We start from the raw sequence: 27,338 nt of genomic DNA on the forward strand, positions 1-27,338 counted from the left end.
TTCTGGTCTAAATCTACAGTTACAATTAAGCACAAAACACACAATCAGCAAAATCAACCAACCCATAAGTGAACAATTTACAGAGTGGGGACCTCTTATTCAGCTCTGATTTCAAACACTTGGAAATACAGACAACAAAATAATGATATAATAATTTTTTGCCCAACTTTGATAATGCACCATAATACAAACACAAATTAATTATTAATATGGATCGTATCAGGGATGCGGACTTCCTAAAGTACTTGGGCTTTATATCTCTATTTTTTCCTGGTCTCTGAAACTCCAAACGTGTTGGTTGACTTATGATCTGGTATAAGAGAAAGATTCATGAGATTTAATGACTTGGAACTTACTGTTCTTTAGCCCAGAGTCCTGGAATCCTTGCTGCCAATATACCTAAGGACTCTTGGTTCAAAAATTGAATGTTCCTTTAACCTAAAAGTGTTAATTTTTTTCCCATAAGTAGTCCATAAGCTTTTTTATATTTTAAGAGCTCCTGGGTACCAAAAACGAGGAAGAAGTAATCTTTTTGTGACTTTTAAATCCAGAGTCCTTTTTAGGAATCTGTATCTCTAGATAGTATGTTATAGTTAGATAAATCTACACATAACATGTAGTCGATTTTTCCAAAGTTTGCTGAGCTCTCATGAAATGCTTATTTAAAAAAAGATATTTAATGCATAGAACATTCCTGACATCTGGCTGAATAAGTCCTGCACTAATTTTAATTGTTTAATTATGAATACTTAAGCTATTTTGATGGATGGAACATGTGCTAATTGCATACAAACTTTAAAATAATTTAGAAAATTGTATAATCTAATACAAATTATCGTTTTAAATACAAATACTGTAAATATATTGCAGCATTGTAGAAAAAATTTTCACCAACATGTCAATTATTTGAACGAATTGGAAATAAAATGTTTCAACACAATAATTGACATTATAGACTTAATCTGTTTATAGCAGAACTTTTACATGTTCTGCTTCAGGAGGTTTCTGCCTTGAAGTCATTCATTTAATCTCATTCAATCTCATTCAAACATAGATATTATTTATAAATGTCCTTAACTATCGGTCAATAAATGTAAATAGATGTTTATATAAATTTAGTTGTCTAATTTTTGTTAATACCTTTAAATTTTTGTTAATAATTTACTGAATTGTTTTTGATAGACTCTTTGGCTGCAATTAGACTTAATGAATTTGACTGGTGAAACAAAAAGTGGAGAGAAAGTTCGTTTAAATGACATTTGTTTGCAACCATTATTTCCTGATAACTCTGCATGTACAGTTTTCAGTGTCATGCAATATTTTCAATTAAATCAAGAAAATTTTGATGTGTGTTGGACTGACATGGACGAACCTTGCGGACCAGAAGCTATGGGAAGTAGAGAAGCAGATTGGCATGATCAGATCTTGGGTTGTACTAGGTAGTCATGTTGTTGTTGTTGGGTAAATCCATATGAAATCATCAAAAAAAAAACATTTTCGACACCCTTATGTCTCAGAATTTGTTCATTTTTACCTCACTTGCAGTCCATATTAAAAAAATAATAATTACAAAAATTTTAGTTAAAAATACACATGAGTTCCAGAGATATTGACAGTTGAAATAATGCTGACTCATCATTTTAGTGATTATCTGAAATGACTACAAAGCAACTTTGACATAGTATCTTCATAATGGCTTGGGGAAATTTCTTAAAATTTGGTACCCCAATTGATTTTTATTCAAGGAATCCCAAAATAGCACACTCAAGACTTGATTGTCTCAGGAGATGCCTCGTTTATCCAATCTTGTTCAAAATTATTGGCTTGTAAATTAATGGTTTTTGGAGGTGAAATAAAGAATGTGGCCCAAAATCCTGAGTAAAAAGTTTAGTTGTATATCATTATTTCATTTTAAGTCTACTGAAAAAAATTAAATTCATCAATTGTCTCTCTAATACTTGATCAAAATTTGCATTTAAAAATAGTATCTTTTAAAAAAAATTTAAATTTTGTAAGAAAAGCAATTGAAATGTTTTTTAAAACATATAAATAAAACACCAAATAGCAGGCCTTGTTACGAGATTTCACTGCGTAACGAAAACGCATAACGCATTTCAAAGTAACTTAACTCAGCAAATATATTTTGTATTGTGAGAAGTTATATTGCGTCACTTCCATCTTTTCAAGTACCGCATTGTAAATTAAAGTTATTTTACTAACGCATTAAAAATCATACAAACAGTTTGTTTTTTCTCACTATAACAAAAGTTACAAGTAAAATCTAGGTTTCTATTTGAAAAATCATTTTTATTATTTTTTTAAATATGAACTTAACTTAATTATGAAAAAAATATTTTTCTCATAAAACGTAACATTATTATTTGTTTATTTTCTTATAATTTTACAGTTGGTTTTTGGTTATTTTATTAACTATAAATAAATTTTTTCTTATTTATTTTTGTTAACTCTTTTTAATGTTTTTAAAAAAATTTTTAAAGTTTTTTTAATTATTTATCAGATAACATATTCGTGATCATAATTTTCATAAATTAAACGAATGTCATTAAAACTTTATGTTATTGAATTAATAATAAACCAAATATCTTACTAATAAAATATTTACATCAAAATAAATTGTGTATTTTTTAAACTATTATGTCAAAAAATAATTTTTATATTTAAAAGGAATTTATATATTGAATTTCTTAAGATAAAACTTAAAACACTTAATTTTTTTTAACTAATTTTTAACAACGACAAAAAAATTATTAAACAAACTGTTTCTTTAACAAAAAAATCTACTAGTGTACAATTGCGGTTAAATGCTTTTACTTACGACTTTATTTCTTCTGAATAAACGTCACGTAAACAAATCAAAAGATAATTCATTAATTATTCATCAAATATTCTAAAAGATAAAAGTTTTTGCGTAACGCAAAACTGCTGAACGCGTAGGCAAATCGCCTTTTTGCAGGCAAAATGCGAGCTGCGTAACGCTTCTTAACAAGGTCTGAAATAGTGTTATCTAGTGACTATTTTAGGACATTTATATTCATATGCCAAGGGAGGGCCAAGGGGACTCTGACTAACCCCCTCCCCCTCCCTCCCCCATCTCCCTAATTTTTTTTTTTCATAAATTGAATTAATAATTATTAAAATATAATCTAAAAACATATATTTTTTTTTTTTTAGTTTAAGTTTGAGAAACTTTATAAACTCTAATTTATTTTCATTATTTCAAATCGATATGACTTACCTCTTATTTCAAAGTAGGCACTCAAAACTGAGATCTTTTTACAATTTTAAAAATCTTAAATTTTAAAATCAAAGATACTGAAATGTTTTTAAACATTTTTATTTATATCAATATCTTTATGATTTTATTTAGCAGTTTAAGACTAATATAATCATTGACATTATGAGGTAGACAGTGGGAATTATTTAAACTTCCCCTCCTTTTCAGCCTTACATCCAAGGATTTGAAAAAAAGAAAGACAAATTCTAAAAGATTGCTCGAGCATCTTTTTTTCCTGGCATCATTCTTGAAAATTCATCGCTTTGATAAAAGTTAATCACTAAATTAACTGTTTCTGGTGAAAGTGGGTTTCCAGTTTTTTTTTCGGGCAATGATAGAATTCCATGCTCATTTTTATATTTTCTTGCAATTCGAACAAGATACTCAGACACTTCAAAGTAGCTTGATATTTTTGTACGTGTCCATAATTTTGGTGTCATAATTTTTTTTTATTACATACATAAAAATGTCTAGATCATGGTCATTGTTAATGTTGTTTTTTGAAATTGGGCTTTTTATTTCTGTTGTTAAAGAAGTTTCTTTAATATTATATGCTAATGAGACCATTTTTGCAACTTTGTCAATAGTGTTCTTAAACTTTTGTTTTGCTGCAGGCAATTTGCTGTGTTTTGAAAGACTTTTTACTTTGACTGGTGAAATTCCAAGCAATTCTAAAGTAGTATCTAATTCTAAAGCAATTCTAAAGTAGTACTTAATTTTTTTCTCACTTTTTGATTCCCATTCTTCTTGTGAATTTAAATCTTTATCTGTTTCTACTGCTTTTTTGTAACATTTACTGCAGAATTCTTAACATGGGGTTACATTAACATTATTTTCTTGCAAAAATTTTGCTAAGTCCTGGGAAGTCTTTATATTACCTAAGAAACAAATTTAGTTTTAAGTTTTTTAAATAACTAAAAATAAAAAAAATTTTATAAATAATAAATTCTATCTCTTAATTTTCATATCAATTCTGTTGTAATTAATGTTAGGTTACCTTTTTTAGCAATTTTTTTACTTTCCTTGTGTGTTCCAAAAGGATTGCAATACTTAGTACTATTTCCCATATTATATAATACTGCTCATGATAACAACATATAATTCTTATTTGAACAATATTTTTCCCTTAAGTTTGCTAGCCATATTATTTCTTCTTGTTTTTCACAAGGTAGATCTTTGAATTGAACTAAACATTGTTTTTTAGAAAATCCAGTTTTGTGGCAATGAATGTTAAAACTTTTTCCAATGTCACATTTCTCCATATTGAATATGTTTATTATTTATACTATTACCTGCCAAAAAAATATAAAAACAATAAAGTTCGCATTCTTTAAGAAAATACAAACAAGTAAAGTATAATCTTTAAAAAGAACAAAACAAAACTTATGTCTGTTTTTGATATAATAGGATGTAAGGTTTCACCAATTTGAAATAATGAAAATAAATTGTTTCTCAAACTTAAACTAAAAAAATATGTTGTTAATTTTTATTTTAATAATTTTTTATTATTAATTCATTTTATGTAAAAAATAAAAATAAAAAAAATCCTACCTCATTATGTCAATGACTATATTAGTCTTAAACTACTAAATAATATCATTACGATATTGATATAAATAAAAATACCATACCATATTGATATAAATAAAAATGTTGGCCCTTATAAATAGCCAACATTTTTATTTATATCAATATGGTATTGTATTTTTGGTCCTGATTAATGTCCTAAAATAGTCACTAAATAACACTATTTGGTGTTTTATTTAAACAATTGTTTTAAAAAACATTTCAATTGCTTTCCTTACACCTAAAATGAAATAATGAAATACAATCAAACTTTTTACTCGGGATTTTGGGCCACATTCTTTATTTCACCTCCAAAAATCATTAGTTAACAAGCCAATAATTTTGAACAAGATTGGATAAACAAGGCATTTCCTGAGACAATCAAGTCAAATTTTAAGAAATTTCCCCAAGCCATTATGAAGATGCTATATGTCAAAGTTGCTTTGTAGTCGCTTCAGATAATCACTAAAATGATGAGTCAGCATTATTTCAACTGTTGATATCTCTGGAACCCATGTGTGTTTTTTAACTAAAATTTTCGTAATTATTATTTTTTTAATATGGACTGCAAGTGAGGTAAAAATGAACAAATTCTGAGACGTAAGGGTGTCATGGTCTGGATGATTTCATATGGAATGACTCTGTTTTTTAATTGTTTTTATTTTTATTCTCCAATATTTTTATAACATTTTCTAAATAAATTTGATTTGTTTTAGGATCTTTTTGCATGTCTGTAACTGGTTTCTTTGTTACCAGCATTCATGTTTATATCTCTTTGTTAAACTTAGCCAATAGTTATTGATTATTTATATTGTGATTAATTAATTGTTGAATTAAAAAAATAAAAATTGTGAATGGTTATTAAACCATTGTTCAGAGTTAACGTTATGAACTGTTAAGAAAATTATTTAAAAGCAAAAATATTTTTAAAATCACAGCGTGGAAAATAACGGCCAGTCAGTTGTCAACGATCACCTGAAATGACTAAAATTACTATTTTGACCTCCCAAAATCAATTCTTGCCCGTCGTGTTTGACCAGTTAAAAAAAATCTGAGTTTTAAAAAACAAGGTTTTACAAATAATCATGATGTAATTTGGAAAATGCATATACTAAAATTTCATAATATGATTTAAATTCTAAATAAGCGTTTAAAATAGTTTTATTGTTTATGACATGCTTTTTTTATTATTACAAAAAAATTAATTTTTTGATTTTTGATTTTCTTTGTTTTTTGATTTTACATTTTTTTGCAATTCCTAAATTTAACAAGCCTTTTTATTATTAACATCTGGCATAGTTATGAAAGTTGAGTTGATTGATTTTCTTGTGTGCAAAACTTTTTATGAGTTAATGGCATAATTTTTTTTATGTAAAAAAAAAATCAAAATATTAAAATAACTTTTTTAATTCTTTTTGAAATAGTTATTATTAATAATCAAATTATTTTTAAAAAATGTTATAAAATTTAAAAGTTCCAAAAAATTCTATTAAACTTCTTACAAAATGTTACGAAATGGAAACGTTTTTTTTTATCAATATTTTCTAATCTATTGAAACTAATTTCAACAACATGTTAAAGCATATTTTTTTTTTTTTTTTTTTTTTTTTTTTTTTATAAATAACTATTTTAAAATGTTTTAGATTAAAGCTTAGTTTGATTCGTTACCTTTATGAAGCTCATTTCAACTTTCATATTCGTTAAGGAATTAAAATTAATAAGGGAAGTGTTGAGTTCACCTATAGCTTATATGATTTATACTTCATATTTTTTAAGGAATTAAAATTAGTGAGGGAAGTGTTGAGCTCAACTATGGCTTATATGATTTATTTGTTATATTATTAAGTATTTTCAAAAATGCCACTGTGTATACACTGGATGCAATATTAAAAAATAAATCGTAATAATATTTGTTTGCTTTTATTTTTTGTAGTAATCCTTCGTCGTTGAGTAATAATGAAAAATTAAAATTACCATGTATGAGTCAGTTTGGAGCACCTGTTCCACCAAAACTTGTATTTGGTGGATTTCATGGTGACCGTTATACTGAGTCAAAAGCATTGATTATCACGTTTGTGGTGAAAAATCATCTTAATGATAAAGAAAATGAAAAGGCTGAGGCATGGGAAAAAGTATTTTTAGAGCATGTCAGGGAATGGAAAGAGAATGTAGCACCCAAGCTTGGTGTATCAGTGGCATATTCCAGTGAGCGTTCAGTTCAAGATGAAATTGCTCGTACAAGTGAATCTGATGTAGTAACTATATTGGTCAGTTATGTGCTTATGTTCCTCTATATTGCTGTTGGTTTGGGTCAGTTTAAGTCAATGAAAAGAGTTCTGGTAAGTTATTAAATACTCTATAATTATTCAGATTTTAAAAATATTTAAAATTTAATTAAATCTTCTGTCATCACAATTGCAGTGTAAGTAGTAATATTAAGTATTAGTTATAATTACAAAAGCTATTTTTATTTTGGGAAATATAGGGAAATAATTCTTTTTAATGTCAACTTGGAACTTTTTTTTTTTTTTGCTTTGCTTTGCTTTATCCAATTTTGTTGCTGAAAGTGTACGTATATATATATATATATATATATATATATATATATATATATATATATATATATATATATATATATATATATATATATATATATATATATATATATTGCTATTCATTAGTATAGGAATATCAATATATCATTTAAAAAATATTTTTATAAAACTGTGACAAAAATATTGTTCAGACCACAAGAAGTGTTTAGTGAATAATTTAATTAGTAGAAGCTAAAATGGTTAGAATGTTAAAGAGAGAACAGTTTCAAATTGTTCTGCCTTTTTATTGAGAGAGATAATAATTTCAGACTCATTGAGATCCGGAAATTTAGACTTGATTTCTTTAATGGCACTATTAAAAAGTTTTTTTAATTCTCTACAAAGGAACTTTTGAAAATACCAAATTTAGTCATCTGAGAATTAGATTATTATTATTATTATCATTAAACATTTTTTTGCATCAAAAAGATGAAAAGAAAAGCATTACCTTTTCTTTTCATCTTTTTGCATCACAGATAAGTGAAATGGTTGCAATGTTATATAGCAGCTGTGTATGCGGTATTGGTGTAGAGTTTAAGCAGTCACTTTGTAAGCAAGAGTTTTTGAATTTGGAATCCCAACCATGTCACTAGTAGCACCATGCTCAACTTGTTTCTCTGTGCAGCAGCCTTGTTTGTCAAGGTTTGTGATTCAATGTTAAAGAGTTAAGAGAGGTTTGTAACCTCAATTAAAAATAAGGCAGACTCCTTGACTAAAGTGGTCTCTTTGGTCTTGGTGAGCTGGGAGGTAAATAGCATAAGTTTAAATATATTTAAAAGGGAAACCTTATAAATAAAAGTGTAAAATTCCATATTTATCAAATATAACATTGTTGTGATTTTAATGTGCGTCAATAATTTATCAATAATTAGCAAAACTAATTATTGACAATAGTTATGCGTTGCATATTTTTATCATTATAACATTTTGTATAACGGTCATTAATTGTGGACAAGAGTCACAAGTTATATTTTTTAATGCTATATATAGCGAAAAATATTTTTGTTAAAACGTTGAGGTTGTTTATAAGTAATAAAAACATTTAAAAACAAAATGGCTTTTAAATGCATTAAACAACAAAAATCACTAAGGAATCCTAATTAGTTTTATAGTAGTTGTAAGAATCACAATGATAATGTAAATTTGATGTAGAAGATGTTAGTTCATAGCATTTTTGGAACCACTTATAGGATAATGAGGAGAAATTGAGCGCAAACGTTAATTTATGTTTAACTTGACTCGAACTCTGCACAATATGTCATCTTAAAAAGCTGTGCAGTTGCCTCATTCCTATTAACTAACCTGAAGTTATATATATTAGGGTGTTCCAAAAAGCAACATTTTTGAAATATATATGCTGACACCCTCTTAATGTGTTCTATATGATAAAAAAACATTGGTTTTAAATAATTTTTAAATTGAAAATATTTTTAGGGGTCCCCCAAGACCTTTAAACATATAACAAGTTCCTAAAATTAGCAATATATATATATATATATATATATATATATATATATATATATATATATATATATATATATATATATATATATATGTATATATATATATATGCAGTTAGGTACAAAGAAAAAGCCACACTAACATTTTATCTTGATTTTAAGTATATAATGTATAATAAAGCAAAATTAAAAAAATTGGGTTTGGTAGTAAGAAATCTAGGACAGATAAGTTATGTTTATTTTTACACTAATATATACAGGGTGTCTGCCAGAGCATGGGAAATCAGGGAAAAGTCAGGGAATTTGGATGTCTTCAAAAAAATCAGGGGAAAATCAGGGAAATTACACTCTAAGAAAAAATCTGTCATATACAACGAACTGCATCAGTCGCTATTGCACGTTATGTTAACAGATTAAAATTTTAACGGATTGAAGTTAGTCGATATTAGTCTGTTGAAATTACAGATTTATTCCGTTCGTGCAACAAACAATTTGTTAAAATAAAGGAATTATTACGCTGGGCAGCTTTTGCTGTTTTGGTAAAATAAAGAGTTTGCTACGTCATCGTATTGAATAATTTATTATTCCCTTTATTAAAATTAGAAATGAATTAAGCCAGATAAAACTGAGATTTTATTACAAAACTGAGATTTTATTACAAAATAGTCCTTATTTTTAGTATATACAGTTTTGACCAAAAGTTTGGAACACCCTTGCATTTTTGAAGGAAACGACCCATTTTGTGTAATAACATAGCGACATGTATTTTATATAACTACCATAACAATACGAAATTAATCTACAGTCATTAAAAATCCACAGTTATGATTTTGTATATTGTCCTCGACTCTTCAGAACAGCTTCTATACGCCTGGGCATCGAGGTCACCAAATTCTCACAATACTGCTGACTCACTTCTGTCACCCATACACGCTTTATAACCTCTATTATATCCTTTTCTGACGTCGCTCAGCAACCTTTTGTTTAATTAAGCTCCACATATTTTCAATGGGATTGAGGTCTGGGCTTGATCCTGAAGCCAACTACTCACTGCCCTTGTTTGATGGCAGGGAGCACTATCATGCTGAAATGTGGTGCAATTGAGTTATTTTATTAGTTCTACATTTCAATGAATATACTAAATTTTATTTAATAATAATAAGCACGTTAAAAGTATTAATATTAGAATTTAAATTTGATACCTCATGCCTGAATACCACGTGTCTAAAGTAGCAAGTTCTATACAAATATAAACAAGCAATGTATAAACTTATTTGTAACTAACATAAAAAAATTGCAAGAAAAAAAAAAAAGTTTTGCAACTAATTTAAACTTACTGTGTGATGTAGCATGACACGTATTTAAAATAGCAAATTATAAAAGCATATACAAACTTAAATAGGGGAGAGTGGTGTACCTTGGAGGCACGTTAATTGTGCTGCCATCTTAAGTGATGAATTCAAACTAAAATTTTAGCTGAATGTATTGGCCTCTAAAGGCTCATAATAAGTTGTTTTACCACAGCTTAACGCATTTGTTGTTGCAATAAAAATAAAAGTATGTTTCTGGTACCAAAAAGTAATATTTTTAGAGCGCATTCTTTTTTTTCTACATCTGTAGGTATAAACTTTGTTTTAAAACTGATTATCAAAAATTATAAAACATGCTTTCAGCTGCATTTATGCATGCTTGAAACTGCTTAACTCCTAACCTATAGACATATGGTAGCGGTTTTGTAAAAACTGTGGTAGCGATGTACCTTGGTGGTACCATCAAGGTACAAACTTGCATGATTTTGTAAACACTATTATAAGTAATATTTGTTATGAAAGTATTTTTTTAATGTAAAATATTGTTATAGTTTATTATGATATTTTTTTTGTTTATTAAGTATTTCTTTAGTATAATATGATGTGTGTATTTCTTTGTTAAGTTGTAATTATTTTTTTCAAATTGTTATTTTCAAATCAGTTGTAAAATGTTTCAAATTGAAACATTTTACAACTGATGAAACTTACAGTGTGATATTGCATGCCACGTGTCTAAAATTGCAGATTATAAAATCATATAAACTAGCTCTATGTAAACATAGCTGCAACTAACCTAATTAATAATACCCACATTTGATAAGTCTTTTGATGGCATCAAAAGAAATTTTCAATTTTACAACTACAACATTTTTAATTTTACAACTGATTTAAATTTATATTGTAAGTTACTACATGTCACGTAAAATAGAAAATTACACAAGAATATATACAAGTCATATAGTCATGATTATAGAAATAATTGTTCAACTAACCCTTTAGTTTATCATATTAAAAAATTAAAAATATATTTAATGCCTAATATAGAAAATTTAAAATAAGTTTAACAACCTTCGAAATTTCAAATAGCAGAGTGTAATTTAAACTGTGTTTATCCATTTGCTTTCTCTGCTAAAAATTAGGAAAAAAAATCAAATGGATAAACACAATTTAAATTATGCTTTTTTTAAATAGCTTCACATTTAGTCGAAATGTGAAGCTATTTTAAAAATGGCAAATTAAACTTACTGCAACAAACCTTTATCTACAACTTAAATGTGGTTTAAGAAAAACAACTTTTAAAACTTTATCATTTATAAATAAAGAACTATAATATATTGACAAATCTAAATCAAACAAACAAGACTTTAAAATATAATCTACAAAGAAAGCACTTCATAATTTCTTATAGAAACCCTTTTTAATAAAAAGTTCAGTTGTTTTTCAACAGATTTGAATATTTAATCCGTTGAATTAACCAAATTTCGAAGAATCCGTTATTAGTTTATTTTACTCCGTTAATTTTGTAATTTTTGGTTGTGAATTACTTTGTTAATTTAATGGAAAAAAGCAATCCGTTGCTTTTTCTAACAAATTTTTTTTAGAGTGTAGGTTAAATTAAAAAAAAAAAAAACGGGAAAATCAGGGTTTTTATTACTTATTTTATTTTAGAACCTCTTTAATTATGAATTGTTTTTTTTAACACTCCGTTTAACTCTAAGAAAAGCCTTATTTTTTTATTTTTTTTGAGCTTGATTAGTTGCTAGCTTTTAGTAACTAACTAGTAGCTAACTATTTAATGTTATTAGTCAGTTGTTTTCATTTTCTTTAGACTAGAACAAGTTTAAGTAAATTAAATAATGAACTCAACATATTTTGATGATCAGTGCTTACAAATACCAGAATATAAAGCTTGGTTAATGAGTGGGGATACAAATACCTCAGCAAAATGTAGAATTTGTCCACATCCAAGAAATATAATTGAACTGTCTAATATGGGCCAGAGAGCGTTAAAAAGTCATTCAACAGAAAGAAGCATTGTGAATGTTTGTCTCTTCACTTGAAAAAGATATGTATACCATTTACCAACGTGTCAAAAAATAAACATGTTGTAACTACCACTTTTTTAAAAAACATAGTTCAAGTTTTCACTCTTCAGTCGTATGTTGTGTCAGATTCAGTTATTGATGCAGAGATCAGATAGACACTTAAAATGTTTTGTCATCATTTTCTTTTCAATCCAGTGGTGGACTTTTGATTTTGTTTAAATCAATGTTTCCTGACAGTGCTATAGCTGAAAAGTTCTCTCTTCAAAAAGACAAATGCTCATATTATGTAAATTTTGAAATAGCTCCTCATTTTCAATCAGTTCTTATTAGAGATATAGCTAAGTCAGACTTTTATGCTGTTTCTTTGAAAAGCATGAAAGTCTTAACTCAGTTGTGCAAATAGGGCAGATGGATCTTGTTTTTAATTATTGGGATAGTGTTTTAAACCGTGTTTTTAGATTCAGCTTTTATTGGACATAGTTGAAGTAGAGCTCTTCCACATATTTTTTTGTTGGGTTTGACATCTTTCAATAAAACCAAACTTATTCAAGTATATAGGGATATATAGCCTAAATGCAAATTGGGCCTTCTACTCTGAGTTACAAAACTATCATGTCGAAAATGACATTAACAAACTAATTTCAACTGGATCTTGTGGTCTTCTTTCAATTCATCTATAATTCAAAACTGGGGGAAAATTATGCAATCCTTTTTAACCATATATCAATATACTAAACCTATAGTGCCATTTTTATATGACAACCTTTATTGACTATTAAAAGACATAATGTCAAAGTTCATTATAGCTGATATTTTAGATCAATGTAAAACTGCAAATAGCCTCTGCAAATTGGATTTTACTAAAGAAAAAAACTATTTAAAAACGCCAGATATTGAATGTGGTGCCAGCAATGTCATAAAGAATAAAAAAACGAATGATGAAATCACTCCAAAAGACAACATACTAACAACACTTTGATAAATGTAATAATGATGCTTTTTTTTGAACTGTACATAATTTTTTCATGTACTATTTCCCCAATCCATTTTAAGTCTGGAAAAGCTCATAATAACTGAAATAAAAATCAGGAAAAAGAAGTTGACGATCAGGGAAAAGATATCCACCATCAGGGAAAATCCACAAGGAAATCCACCTTAAGATTTTGGCAGACACCCTGATATATGTATATGAAATCTGAAAAAAAAGGAATAATACAGACACATTTAGTATTTAGAAAACAACAAACAGATATAGAAATGGGATGATTTATTGAAGTTAATAACCAAGGAGAGTCTTAAAGAGGCATTGGAAAAGGTTTTAAACAACAAAACTCTGCCAATAGTAGTTTGGTGTAGAAATATAAACGCACTGGTACTGCTTAAAGGTCTATAGAATCTGGGAGAAAGTCTAAAATTTCAAAAGAGGAAGATCGCTGCATTTTTAATGCCGTCAAAAATATTGTAAAATTACATGTTCTGATATAAAACTAGATTTGAACCTTACTAATATCTCAAAATGGACAGAATCTTGTCAAATAAAAGCAGAAAGTTAATTTTTTTGATGGAAAACAAATAAAAAAAGCCAATGTTAGTGAAATCGATTGCAAAAAAAGATTAAAGTGGTGCATTGAGCACAAAAGTTAGACATGTGTACAACAGGGTTAAGTTATTTAGAGCAATGAGTCTCCTTTTGTGTTATTTTGTAATGGTCAATCTCACTGCTGGTAATTAATTAGGGAAAAGTTTAAACCCCAATAATGCAAGACAACAATTGAACATGACAAATAGAATAATGTCATTGGGGTTCTTTTAATAAACGCAAAGTTGAAAAGCTTTACCAGGTGGAGGGTACCATGGGCCTGCATTTGTTTCACAAGATCTTAGTTAATCAACTTGGACCAAGTATAGAAAAACTTTTCCCTAATGGTGACTACATCTTTCTACAAGATAACAATCCCAAACATACAGTATGATTGAATAAAAGATATCTAGAATCTAAATTGATACCAGTTATGTATTAGACAGCACAGTCTCCTGATTTAAATCCATTAGAAAATCCTAGGTCTATATTGAATAGAAAATGGAAAGAAAAACAAACGAAGATGAATTGTTTCAAATTATTCTTGTTAGTTGGAATGCTTGGACAAATGACTTATTAAAAAGACTTGTAAATAGTATGCCTTCTAGATGCGCAGAAATCATAAGAAACAAAGGATGACCAATTAAGTACTACTACAAACTTGAAAAATACTTTCCAAATCCTAATTTATTTTTATTACATGTAATATACAATAATATTATATATATTTCTATAAAAATTGTCCTGAATTACTTTTGTTATTTGAATTTTAGACATTTTTTGTTGGTTTTTTTTTATCAAAAAATTGAGTGTGGCTTTTTTTTTTCGTACTGTGTGTATGTGTGTGTGTGTGTCTATATATATATATATATATATATATATATATATATATATATATATATATATATATATATATATATATATATATATATATATATATACATATATATATATATATATATATATATATATATATATATATATATATATATATATATATATATATATATATATATATATATATATATATATATATATATATATATATATAAATGAAAAAATGATTGAATGAATGACCCAGCCCAAATCCTCTGTGGTTGTAGTGGCACTTCCTTGCATGTTCTACCTAGATAGTCAGTTGTTCTACTGTGCTGTTGCAGCTAATATTTTTGTATGACATCATCATTATGTGTCTAATGCTGTATTCATAAATATTTATATAGAGAGAGGAATTAAGAGAGAGAGATTAATGCTGATGATTATAAACAAGAGATTTTTAAATTTATAATTCTTTACTTTGTAGGTAGATTCCAAAATTACCGTAGGAATCACTGGTGTAGTCATAGTCCTTTTATCTGTCACTGCTTCACTTGGTGTTTTTTCATATGCTGGTGTTTCAGCTACTTTGATTATAATTGAAGTCATTCCTTTTCTTGTCTTAGCTGTTGGTGTAGATAATATTTTCATACTAGTTCAAGCTCTTCAATGGGATGATAGGCTTCCTAATGAAACTGTAGGAGAACAGGTGGGTAGAGTTCTTGGGATGGTTGGACCAAGTATGCTACTATCTTCATTATCAGAATCAGTTGCTTTTGGTTTTGGTAAGTTATATATATATATATATATATATATATATATATATATATATATATATATATATATATATATATATATATATATATATATATATATATATATATAAATTTAATTATTAATATCATAGTGAATTACACTGCATCAGGCTTGGTATGGAATGGCATGCGATCGCACGCTGTGACTGACCACGCTTATTTATATTTTTTCTTTACAATTTGACCACGTTGGTTTTGATATTTTAGAAATTAAATGATATATAAAAAATTGTTACATTATAAATAATTTTTTATCATTGATCTTTTCTAAAGTTTTTATTTTACGTTAAGGTTTTAAATAATAAAAAAAAAGTAATTACAGTGATTGTTTAAAATAAACATTTTGTGTAAATAATTGTGTAAAAATCTAAATTTTTTTTGTGTTTTTTTTTATGATAAAGTTAAATATAATAATTTCTTTAAAACTATTTTTCCATGTCTTTCCAGAAATCTTTTAAAAGATAATTTTTTTAAAATACTTTAAATTATGAATAAGTTAAATTAAATCTTCCGTTGCAACGGAATGATTTAATTGCTTTATTTATTTATTTATTTTTTTGTTTCTATTTTTACAAAGAATTATTTAAAACTTTTTTTTTTTAAATTGACTAACTAATCAGAGCATGAAATAATTAAAAATTACTTTTTTATATAGACTATGATAATTTTTTTTTAATTTTAAATTTTTTTTCAACTTTTTGGAAAAAATAAATGTTTATACAATTTAAGAATAATATATAACAGTTTTTAGTAATTTAAATGAATTTTGTTCATTCATTAACAATCATTAAAAGTAATTTTTTAAAGCGTAAAAGATAAATTTTTAATTAACTTATTCTAAATGCAATTAAAAAAGTAAGAAAAAGTAATTTTGGCTTCAAGTTTTTTTAATTTTTCTTTAGTGCTTATATATTTTCTTTTTCTTAAGAAATTGTTTTCTTTTTTTTTTTTCTTTTTCTTTTTTCAGTTTTCTTCATAGTTTAAGTTTAGCGAGCGTTTCTTTTTTCAGGGCATTTCTAAAATAAAAATTATCTAAACAGTTGTGGTCAAGTTGATCAATAAAATCATTTGCATAGTCAGAATTAGTGCTTGATTGCACTCCATTCCTGTCCAAGCCTGCTGCATATGGCAAACCCTGCTGTGTATAAATTTTAAGCGTATTTATGACATTCATAAGTTTAAAGTTTCAATGTTTACAGAATATACAAGTATTGCAGATTACAACACATACAGTGTTTATAACCTTTGATGTACACTGTTAGTTTCTACAAACCTGAATTGTTTAATTAAACATTGCACTAATGCTAAATAGAGTAACAGCAAACAAAAAGAAAATTTTCAAAATTATTATAAAGTTATTATAAAGTTATATTAATAATACATTTATAAAATGTTTAATTAAAATAGTTTATATATTAATTATAACATAACTTATACTCAAACACTGACATGCTCTAAAGGTAAGATATATACTCGATAACACCATAGTCATAGTATTTAACTAGTCTGGAAATGCGGTCCGTTTTCTTAAAACACTTAAGTCTCTTTCTATTTTAGTGCTCAGCCTACTTTAGAGTGCATCAAGTTGTAAACATTGTATTTCGCTCTAGTTAAGTAGCATATATTCTGGGATAGATGTTGAATAGGTAGGAGCAAATCGAGTTTGTTTTGGTTATTCAGTTTCAAGAAATTTTCTTTGATTGTATATATATTTCGTATTCCCAATAAAAATGATGAATATAGCATAAAATAAAGACATAAACAGTTAATAAATGTAGTTACATGACAGAGTTTGTAATGGTTTGAAAATATGTTATAGATGCAAACATTTTATCGACTGTATAACTAGATGGATGCCTATGGGTATAAATGCTTAGTATCATATATTCAGAGTATATTTATTTAAAATGTTAGCCAATAGAGCTTAATTAACTCTATAATTTATATAAAGTTTACCTAGCTGGATTAGTTGATAATTTATATACCATTTTTTACATTATGTTGGTATTTTTTTTGGATAAAAGAAAAATTAAGGTGCAATTTTATCATTTTGTATAATTTTAAAGCACTTCTTCTTAAATTGCAATTTTAAAAAAGTTAGAAATTTTTAACTTTTTTAAAATTGCATAATTTATTTAAAAAAATCTAGTATATCAAAGCTACTTAAACTAAAATTCAGAAGCTTGATTATAATTTTTTGTTTCTATTATGCTGTATTGCAACAAGAGATGCAAAAAAGCGTGTTTTTTTGCTATCGTGTTTTTTTCACCAAAAAAAACGTGTTTTTTGGGGGGTTTTTTGGCTTTTATGGGTCCTTTTAGTGTTTTTGTTTACTTTTAACTTTTTTTAAATGTTTTCATCTTATCTAAAATGTTTCTATTAAGTTTTGTTTGAGTATTTTAGATTCTATATTAGATTATAATAAAATTTATTATAAAATCTATTTTTATTAAAGCGTGAACAGAGTTCACAAAAAAGAGTTAAATTAATGATTTTTTATTGCTAAAATGGTTAACAAACTATTTATTCTTTTCAAAATTTGAATTTAAAAATTGATAAGAAATTATTTTATTTTAAGTTTTTTTTATCTAAAACTCATCTACAGAAGAATCTTGGCTAGAAAACTGATTCTTGGTCAAGTGACTCAAATTCTTGTTCAGGTGACTCTTCAACTGATACATTTATTGATTCGTGAGATTTATCTGAAATATTTATTGGTTCTTTAGGCAAAATTGTTTGTTGTGTTGCACACATATCCATTGCTTCAAGTTTTAAATTTTGCGATACAAACACTATTTTTGCTGCTCTTTCATTTGTTAATCTGTTTCTTTTGGCACTGTAAATATTCGTATAACTGCTAAAACTTCTTTCGCAAGCAGCACTTGTAGCAGGATGCTGAAGAATTTTTGCTGCTACTTTTGATAATTCAGTAGATAAACATAATCACTTCCACCAGTTTGGACCAAACGTTTGGTCAATAGTTGTCCATGTAAAACTTTTTGAAAAAACTCCACCTTTACATTGGTAATTTGCTAAATGAGCCATCAAAATATCTATTTTGGTATTAGATGAGTTTACAGCAATTGAATATATTACTTCACGTGCATCAATCTGTTAAAAAAATTTAGATATTACATTAATGGTTTTACTTTTAAGTTTAATAAAAATAAACAAAAGTTACTAATAATTTAACCTTTTGCTCCCCATTTAAATATCTTCCTTGATATTTGGGGTCAAGTAGATTAGCAGCCATATGAATTTTTATTAAGAAAAATTTTTTTCTTTTAGCAGTTTTTACTTTCAGTAGTTCTTTCATTTCTACTTCCTCGTTTTTCGTTAAAAGACTGCTTTCAATGTTTTGATTAATATTATTTTCTAAATTATAAAAGATTTCAACTACAGACGACAACATTGGGCTGTCAGCTTCTGTTATCTTGATTGCATCATCTATTAGTGCTAGCGGCTTTAAAAATCCTTGAACCTTATCCCAAAAATATCTAATAACAAGCTATTTTTTGTTGTAGAATTCAATACACATCACTTCAGAGATGGCCAAAGATTTTAAAGATTGTTTATTTTTCTGTATACTCACAAGACACGCCACAGTGGAACCCCATCTATTAATAAATAGATTTTAATCACATATCCTAGTTTAATAATCTAAAATTAGAAATAAAATAGATTACTATATAAAACTATGTTTTAATTAATTGTATAAAAATAACAATTACCTGGTAGTTTTAATGAAATGTTTGCATCAACTGTTGATTTTTGAATTTCTTTAAATATTGCATCTATTATGTGTGAATTTATGTAAATTTTACCTGAAGGCAGTGATTTTCATAAAATAGGCAATGTCAACACAAAGTTGATAACTGCTTCATTTCTGCAAAATGTAAATAGTTTTCAAGTTATAATTTTTAAATTATTTGTATAAATAATACATTAGTATTTTTGTTTAAATTTATTAAACTAATACTCACATAATATTACTCCATCTGTCACACATAAGCCCTACAGAATCTGCTATTGCAATTAACTCTTTAACATTGCTTGATATTCTATTGAGTTCTTTATCCAAAAGTATGTTTGACACTTCATACCTTGATGGGAGCTGATAAGCTGGGCGTAAGTTATTTAAAAAGGTTTTCCAGTATTTATTATCAATTAAGCTCATGCATGACCCACTTGTGTAAATAGCTCTAGATAGAAGTGTATCAATTGATTCTTATGACATTATTAATCTTAGATAAACAATTAAAAACAAATATACTATACAAAAAAAAAAATGTTGATACCTTTTCACATTGTTTCATGCTATCAAACATTGAACAGGATTTACCACCTTTAGAAACTGGTTCTGAATGTTTTAAAGGGTCTAAAATAAGGTTTTTAAATTTGCATGTTGCTTTTCTTTGTGTTGTTTGTCATGATTTTTTTTGACATGACTGTGTGATCATTTAAAAATTTGTATTTGACTTTAACTGGACATTTTCTACATTTTTTAATATGCATGGTCATTCATGTTCCACTTTTCAACATAACATCATTTCAAAAAGAACATTAAACTCTTTCTGTTTTGCTCACCTGGCTTACTGGCTTGATGAAATGCTCACAAGTGTTTTTTTTCTACCCCCAGTGTGGCCACAGACTACTCTATTATTACTACTCATTACTTTGTTCTAATCAAACAACTAAATGATGTGACTATTTTGATTAGAAATCTGCTTAATTAATGCTTACTTATAATGGCTGTATTCTAAAATAATTTCATAATTCAGTTATATTATTAAAAAAATCTAATGATAATAATTGTATTACTAAAAATTTACTTTACTAAAAATTATGATAAACTGGTACATTGAGATTTTCAAAACAACAATATATCATCATTAATAATCTTATGTTTCAAAACAGTTACCTAAAGGTATAAAATTAAAAAATAAAAATACTACAATACAATTAGACAATATTATTTATAACATGATTGAAAACACTATTTCCACTTTCTGAAATCAAATGTTGACAAACTTAATTTATTTGCAATTGCAGAAATAAAATTAAAAAACAAAAAGCATAAAATAAGATAGCAAAATTAAAAAAAACAAACTCAAACTATGCAAAACTTATACAATACATACAAGTTTTGCAATGCGGTGTTATTTTATTTATAAATTAAAAAACATCATTTATTAATTAAAAAAGTTCTCATTCATTCTACAAATTACAAAAATTAGTTTTCATTCTATTAAAAAATTTGTTTTTAATGTTATGGAAAAATTGTTTTGAACTCAAACATATCTACATAAAAAAAAAAAATACAAATCTCCTTTACTTATGATGTCTTTGTATTTTATTAGAAAAATGTTTCTTTAAATAATTTTTTCAGTTTTATTTTAGCTTATTATAAGTTAGTCATTAAAGAACAATTATTAAACTAATTTGATGAACATTTGAAGAACTTGTAAAACAAGACAGATAAATGGTATGTTAAATAGGAGAAAAAATTAAATATCACCTAAAAAGACACTTTTTGAGGTGATATTTATTCAAATGTTAAAGGTGTTAAAGTAGTCAGTTAAAAAAAATACAAAAAAAAAAAATTGTGGGGATCTCCTATTTAAGAACTCTAAAGGCAATATTAATAAAATCATATGTTAAATAAAAGAATGAAAACTCTCCTTTAATAAATAACACTTAAATCAATTTTTTTTAATTTCAGTGTTCATAATTAGAAAAAAAGTAGTTTAAATAAAAAACCAAAAAATGAAGCAGTTGGTTTTTTTGGCCAAAAAAACAAGTACCAAAAAAAAGACTCACATCTCTAATTGCAACTATACTTGATGAAAAAAAATCTGCTTTCAAATATAGCATCATGTAAGTACATCATCAAACCAGTTTTAATTAAAAAAAAAGCAGTGTCTTAAAAAAAAATTTCAGAATTCTATTTTAAATCTTGACTATAAGTTTGAGAAATGATTTAGTTGAATGCAGAAAAAAAATCTCTCCTTTTGTGAAGTTATTTCGAGAGAAACAACAAAAAATTTAAGGTTATCTTTAACTAAAATAAGATTTCCCATGAATTGTTTCTAGTTTCAAAGTCTGCTGCAGTGTATGAGTGTATACTTAATTAATCTAGCTGTTGCTAAAGTTGTTGCTTGTAACTTCGGATGAAGTTTCAGCAAATTGCAAGTTGTTAAAAAGGCATTTTAAATGATTTATTTATACCTGATCACATTAAAATTAGACAACTTGTTACTCTCTTATTCAAATATTATCCAACTTAAAACATACAGATAAAAAAGATTTATGTAAAAGGATGGTATGTTTATACCGTGGACCAAATAAAGTTGACAACATATTTATTAAGAAATGTTAAACTTGCTCTCTAAGTAATAAATTTTTGGCTGTATTAAAAATTTTATTATATTATCGGATAGCTTATTTGAAAATCACTTAGTGTTTCCAAGATTAACCCATCTTTTACTGACTTGCTTCAATAACACAATAAAAAAATATTTCTAATAGCTGGAAATGTAGCTACACAGGAAATATAAATTATTGTAAGATATTAATATAGTATCAAGTCATGCCAAAAAACAACAACCTAAAAGCAAGTAAAAATTGTTTGTATTATTTACAAAATAATGTTATTAGAGTTGTTCACAACTAAATATATATATTTTTCTAAAATATGTGTAAAATATTAGTGGTGTCATTAGTTTATTTATTTTCAAACTTAATGGACAATTATTATTTTATTATTCAATCTTGTATTGCTATTTTATTATAAAGTTACTACACCATAAAACTGTTAAATATACATTAAGTATTTATTTTACAACTTCAGGAGTTAATTATATACCAATAATATATTTTTTAAATATGTGGCTATGAAAATAGTCATTTTAGTAGGTTCAAGTCATCTCACTTCTTTTTTAATGTTTATGTTTCAAAATAGAGGGTGTTTTTTAATTGATGTTCTTTAAATATCAATTTAGTTTGGCTTTTTTAAATCTTGGAAGTTTTCACCTTATCTTTTGCAATATAAAATCTAAGAACTTGTATATAAAGTGTTAGATGATCATGCACATTTAACAGCAAGCAAATACGATAAACACTAATTGTAGAATAAGAGGTACGAAAAACAATCCCACTAAGTCATAATAGAATATTTTGTTTAGTAATGTAGTGGGACACATGCTTAAACTTCTATGGTTTTAGTCCCCCCCCCCCTCCTCCTCCTCCTCCTCCTTAAATGCTGTATCAAGTTAGCCCATACTTGCTTAAAGAAAAATTTGCTTTATTTTTAGTATCAATTTGTTCTTTTAATGATTTTGTTTAATGAAGTAAAGAGCCCATGGATTGTAGTTTACAAAATAAAAATAATTGCCGATAGACAATTGAATAAGATACCTTAAAACTTATGGATTTTGAAAACTAATAAATTACTTTGTCATCAAAAAAACACAAGTTTTGACCCCCTGCAGGCCTAATGATTTCAAATGATATATTTTTTTTTCAAAACATAGCTCTAGTAGTAACTGTTTCACCATATGAAAATGTTTGTCACGACTTTTATGATGACAATTCCTGTTTAATGTTTTTGTTTTTGTTTGTTTTTTAAATAGATCAGATGGAAATCAATTTAAAGTTTTCAATCATTTTTAAAGTATTTAAAAATAAATTTTTTAAAAAAGTAGTAAACTATATTTGAAAAGTTAAAAAGTATTTTTCTTTAATTTTCAAAAAATACTTCTATTTTTTTATTGGTTTATTTATTTGATTTTGGCAACTATATAACTTCATGTATAAAGTAGTTTTTCTAAACCAATTTGTAATAATTGTAATAATTTTTCTTTAAATTATTAAATTAATCAGTTATTGAAATGTTATAATTAAAAATAAGTTTAAATATTTTTTATTCAGGTGGTCTTTCCAAAATGCCTGCTGTTCATACATTCTCTATTTTTGCTGCTCTTGCTGTGGTGTTTAATTTTTTGCTCCAAATTACAATGCTTGTAGCTGTTGTTGCTCTTGATGCCAAACGACAAGCTAATAATAAGTATGATGTTATATGCTGTACTGGTATTGATAAATCAGCCCATACTGGAAATGAATGCATGCCTGGTGGCATTCTTTATTATTTTATGAACAAAATCTACTCTTGGGTTCTCATGCTTTATCCTGTTCGTGTTATTGTGGTATGTTTATTCTGTCTTATTTTATTAGTGTTTCAAAAAAGTTTGAAATATTTATAGAATTATTAATTTATTTATTTTTTTGCAAATTTTTCTAGATCCTAGTTTTCTCCATTAACCTTGCTTTGGCTATTTGTTATATTCCATATGTTGACATTGGTCTGGATCAAAGTCAAGCTTTTCCAAAAGATTCTTATCTTATTGACTATTTTAGCAATATGTCTGTTTACTTAAAAACAGGAGCTCCTGTATATTTTGTTGTAAAAGAAGGCTTTAACTACTCAGACCTAAATCAGCAAAATAAAATATGTGGTGTTAGTGGTTGCAATCAAAATTCAGTTGTTGAAACTATTTTCGTCAACTCTTTGATGAGTAACTATAGTACAATTGCCCTTCCAGCCTCATCTTGGATCGATGATTACTTTGCTTGGCTTGATCCTGCTGGACCTTGTTGTCGCATTCTTAATTACACTGTAAGTGAGAAAATTGTTAACAGCAGTATTATAGAGATGAAGAATTTTAGTGGCAGTGGACAATTTTGCTCTTCTAGTGCACCTGATTCGTGGAATTGTTATACATGTTTAAATAAAAGTCAAGCTGGACTACGCCCTGAACCAACTCAATTTGATCAATATTTGGAGTGGTATCTAAAAGATAACCCAACACAAAAATGTTCGAAAGGTGGTCATGCTGCATATGGAAGTGCAGTGAAATTAAATTCACCAGAACATAAAATTAGAGTAAATTCCTCATATTTTATGACTTACCACACTGTTGCATCAACATCTCAAGAGTTTACTAGTTGTTTAAAATATGCAAGAGAAATGGCAAGTAATATTTCAAAACAGATTGGGCATGAGGTCTATGCATACAGCGTTTTTTATGTTTTTTATGAACAATACCTTACAGCCATTGAGAATACTTGGAAAGATTTGTTAATTGTCCTTTCTGCCATTGTTGTTGTGACTTTTGTCATGATGGGATTTAACCTAGGTCTTGCCTTATGTATTGGGTTAACTGTTGCCATGATTATCCTAAACTTACTAGGTATTATGTACGTGTGGAACATTTCTTTAAATGCAGTATCTTTAGTAAATCTTATTATGTGTACTGGAATATCTGTTGAGTTTTGTTCTCATATTGCTAGAGCATTTAGCACAAGTCCTTATTCAACTAGAGTAAAACGAGCAGAAGATGCTCTTGGAAGAGTCGGAAGCTCTGTAAGTTTTAAGTTAGCACTTTTTTTTTTTTTTTAAATCTTGTTATAGCTTCTGATCAATTTTTTTTATTTTAACATATTTTATTAACTGTTTTTTCAAATAGGTTTTGAGTGGCATTACAGTAACAAAGTCTATTGGTGTTTTTGTTTTGTTGTTTGCCAAGTCACAAATGTTTGAGGTAAATTTAAAAGTTAAATTTTTTTATTATTTTTTTAACAGTGTTATTTTAAAACTTATCAGATAATCTTTAATACTTAATACTAAATGAAATGTTCAAGCTTATTTAAATTAAGAATTAACCTGAATATAGCATTAGGTATTTAAAATAAAAAGAAATATCCTTAATATTTTATGTTATTTATGTAACATAAAAGTAGTTAAATTTTATAGTTCAACTCTCATTCTTAATCTAGAAAATAGAAATAAAGTTTTACGATAGTTACAATAGAAAATACAATATCAGAATCTTGTTGCTAAAAATCTGTGACTTTTTATTAATGCGACTCACTACCCATAAAGTCAAGTTAGTCATTATTACATAATACAAAAAATGATAAATGATGGAAATGAATGGAAGAACAAATCAAAATCATCAAATATGTTTTATTATGTGATATTTATTATAATTCTTCATCATTTTTACCTTTTTTTGTATTATGTATAATATAAAGTCACAGTTTTTTAACAACAACTTTATGATATTGTATTTTATAAAAAGTTATCTTAATGGTTACGTTAAAATATAGCAAATACGGTTCTTTAAAATTCAATTAATTTTTGAATTAAATTTTGTTTTGTGTAGTATCAAATTTTTGATATGTAGACTATTTTTATACATTATAAAAACTACTTTGATTTGTTTTTACTGCTTTTTAGACGACTTTCTGGAGACTTAATTCCCTTTAGTTATACGACAAACATAATTGTGTTTTATAAGAAAACAGATTCTATCGTATCTTAAGGCTCCGTTATTATTATTATTTTTTATTTTTAGATATATTACTTCCGTATGTATATGGGAGTGATTTTGACTGGTGCAATACATGGGCTTGTTTTTTTACCAGTCTTACTTAGTTTTATTGGTCCAGCAAGCAGAAGTACCGAAGAAGATATATATCGAGCAGCAATGCAACGAACTAGAGCTAAACTTCAAACTAAAGATCCATTAGTGAAAGTTTTTAATTAATTATAAAAAATTGTTTTAAGTTATTGTCAAAAAAAATTATTTAAAAAGAGTGATTTTATAAAATTATAAATATAATAAAGAATGAAATAGTCGCTTCAGTAATTGACATTTTTGAAAATCTTAATGGGAAAAGCCTTGGTTTGGTTATTTTGGTTTTCTTTATCAACCTCTTTCCGTTTCTTTTTTGTACTAAATATTTTTTTTATTTGTAAAAAATTTCAATTTTATAGAATGCGTTTATATAAATATATATTTGTGTATGTATGCATATCAGGTGCGTAGCTTAAGAAAACTTACCTAAAAATCTCGCTATGTGTGAAAAAAGAAAATCGTATTTAAGTTATATTTTTAAAAAGCTTTAGTTTTACTTAAAATTTAACAACAAAAACTAGCATTTTTAGAACAACATTTTTAAAAATGAATTTCTTAATGTTATACACAGCATTGATGCTTAACACATAATTTTGTACTTGAAAGTTTTTGAAAGTACTTGAAAACTCCTTTTCTTCAAAAATCTAAACTACGTCACCGACGTATGTAATACGTATTGTCTAAATGTGTATTGTGTTGCCTATATGTATGTATGTATATATGCGCAGTTGAGTGTATATGTAATTTTTCTTTTTTCACAAATAACGATGTTATGATCTTATTTTCATAATTATAAATATAGTAGTGCACACGTTACAGTGCTTTTACATATTTGTTGTGTTCTTAGAATGTGGCGAAATATATTTATGTATATATTGTGAAATAGTTTCATCGTAAACGAAATGAAACATACTTTTTATAATATGTTAAGTATAATTGTCAGTTTATTTTTATTTGATTTTGTTATGCATTGGATTGTATATAATTATTATGCTCGGTATTTGTCGGATGCCAAAAATTTGGTGGTCTTTATTAACTTTTGATATATTGATCAATAGTAATATTTTAAAGGAAACCTCTTTATAACCTTATCAAGCTGCAGCTTGATAGCTTAGTTCAAACGAAATATTAAAATCTGGACTGTTGTGCGATACGAGTTCAAATCCGTCCACCGCCACTTGCTAAAATGTTGCTTAATAACGGAAGCTACTTTGAATTAGTTTCAATGGCTATTTGTTGTTGCTCTTATGCTAAGCCTGCAATTCGAAAACAACATTCTATAGCAAAATATAGCATGAAATTTAAATAATTAGGTATGTTGTTAGGTAGTCTTTAATTAATTAGGTATCTTTAGTTATTTAAACACCTAAAGAGAATATT

The 27,338-nt window shown here is 26.5% G+C and overlaps 1 protein-coding gene across 1 annotated transcript in view; it reads left to right on the plus strand.

The window, feature by feature from the left end:
- LOC100202645 (NPC intracellular cholesterol transporter 1) overlaps positions 1-26,976 on the plus strand; it is a 35,249-nt gene extending 8,273 nt beyond the window's left edge. Inside the window, exons 3-9 of the mRNA XM_065796253.1 lie at positions 1,183-1,439; positions 6,795-7,200; positions 15,153-15,450; positions 23,410-23,684; positions 23,780-24,901; positions 25,005-25,079; positions 25,896-26,976. Of these exons, the coding sequence (XP_065652325.1) occupies positions 1,183-1,439; positions 6,795-7,200; positions 15,153-15,450; positions 23,410-23,684; positions 23,780-24,901; positions 25,005-25,079; positions 25,896-26,087 (2,625 nt within the window). The 3' untranslated portion in view covers positions 26,088-26,976. The remainder of the gene's footprint in view (positions 1-1,182; positions 1,440-6,794; positions 7,201-15,152; positions 15,451-23,409; positions 23,685-23,779; positions 24,902-25,004; positions 25,080-25,895) is intronic.
- Positions 26,977-27,338: the final 362 nt, after the last annotated feature.

Source organism: Hydra vulgaris, chromosome 04 (assembly GCF_038396675.1).
Source record: "Hydra vulgaris chromosome 04, alternate assembly HydraT2T_AEP".
Classification (NCBI taxonomy): domain Eukaryota; kingdom Metazoa; phylum Cnidaria; class Hydrozoa; order Anthoathecata; family Hydridae; genus Hydra; species Hydra vulgaris.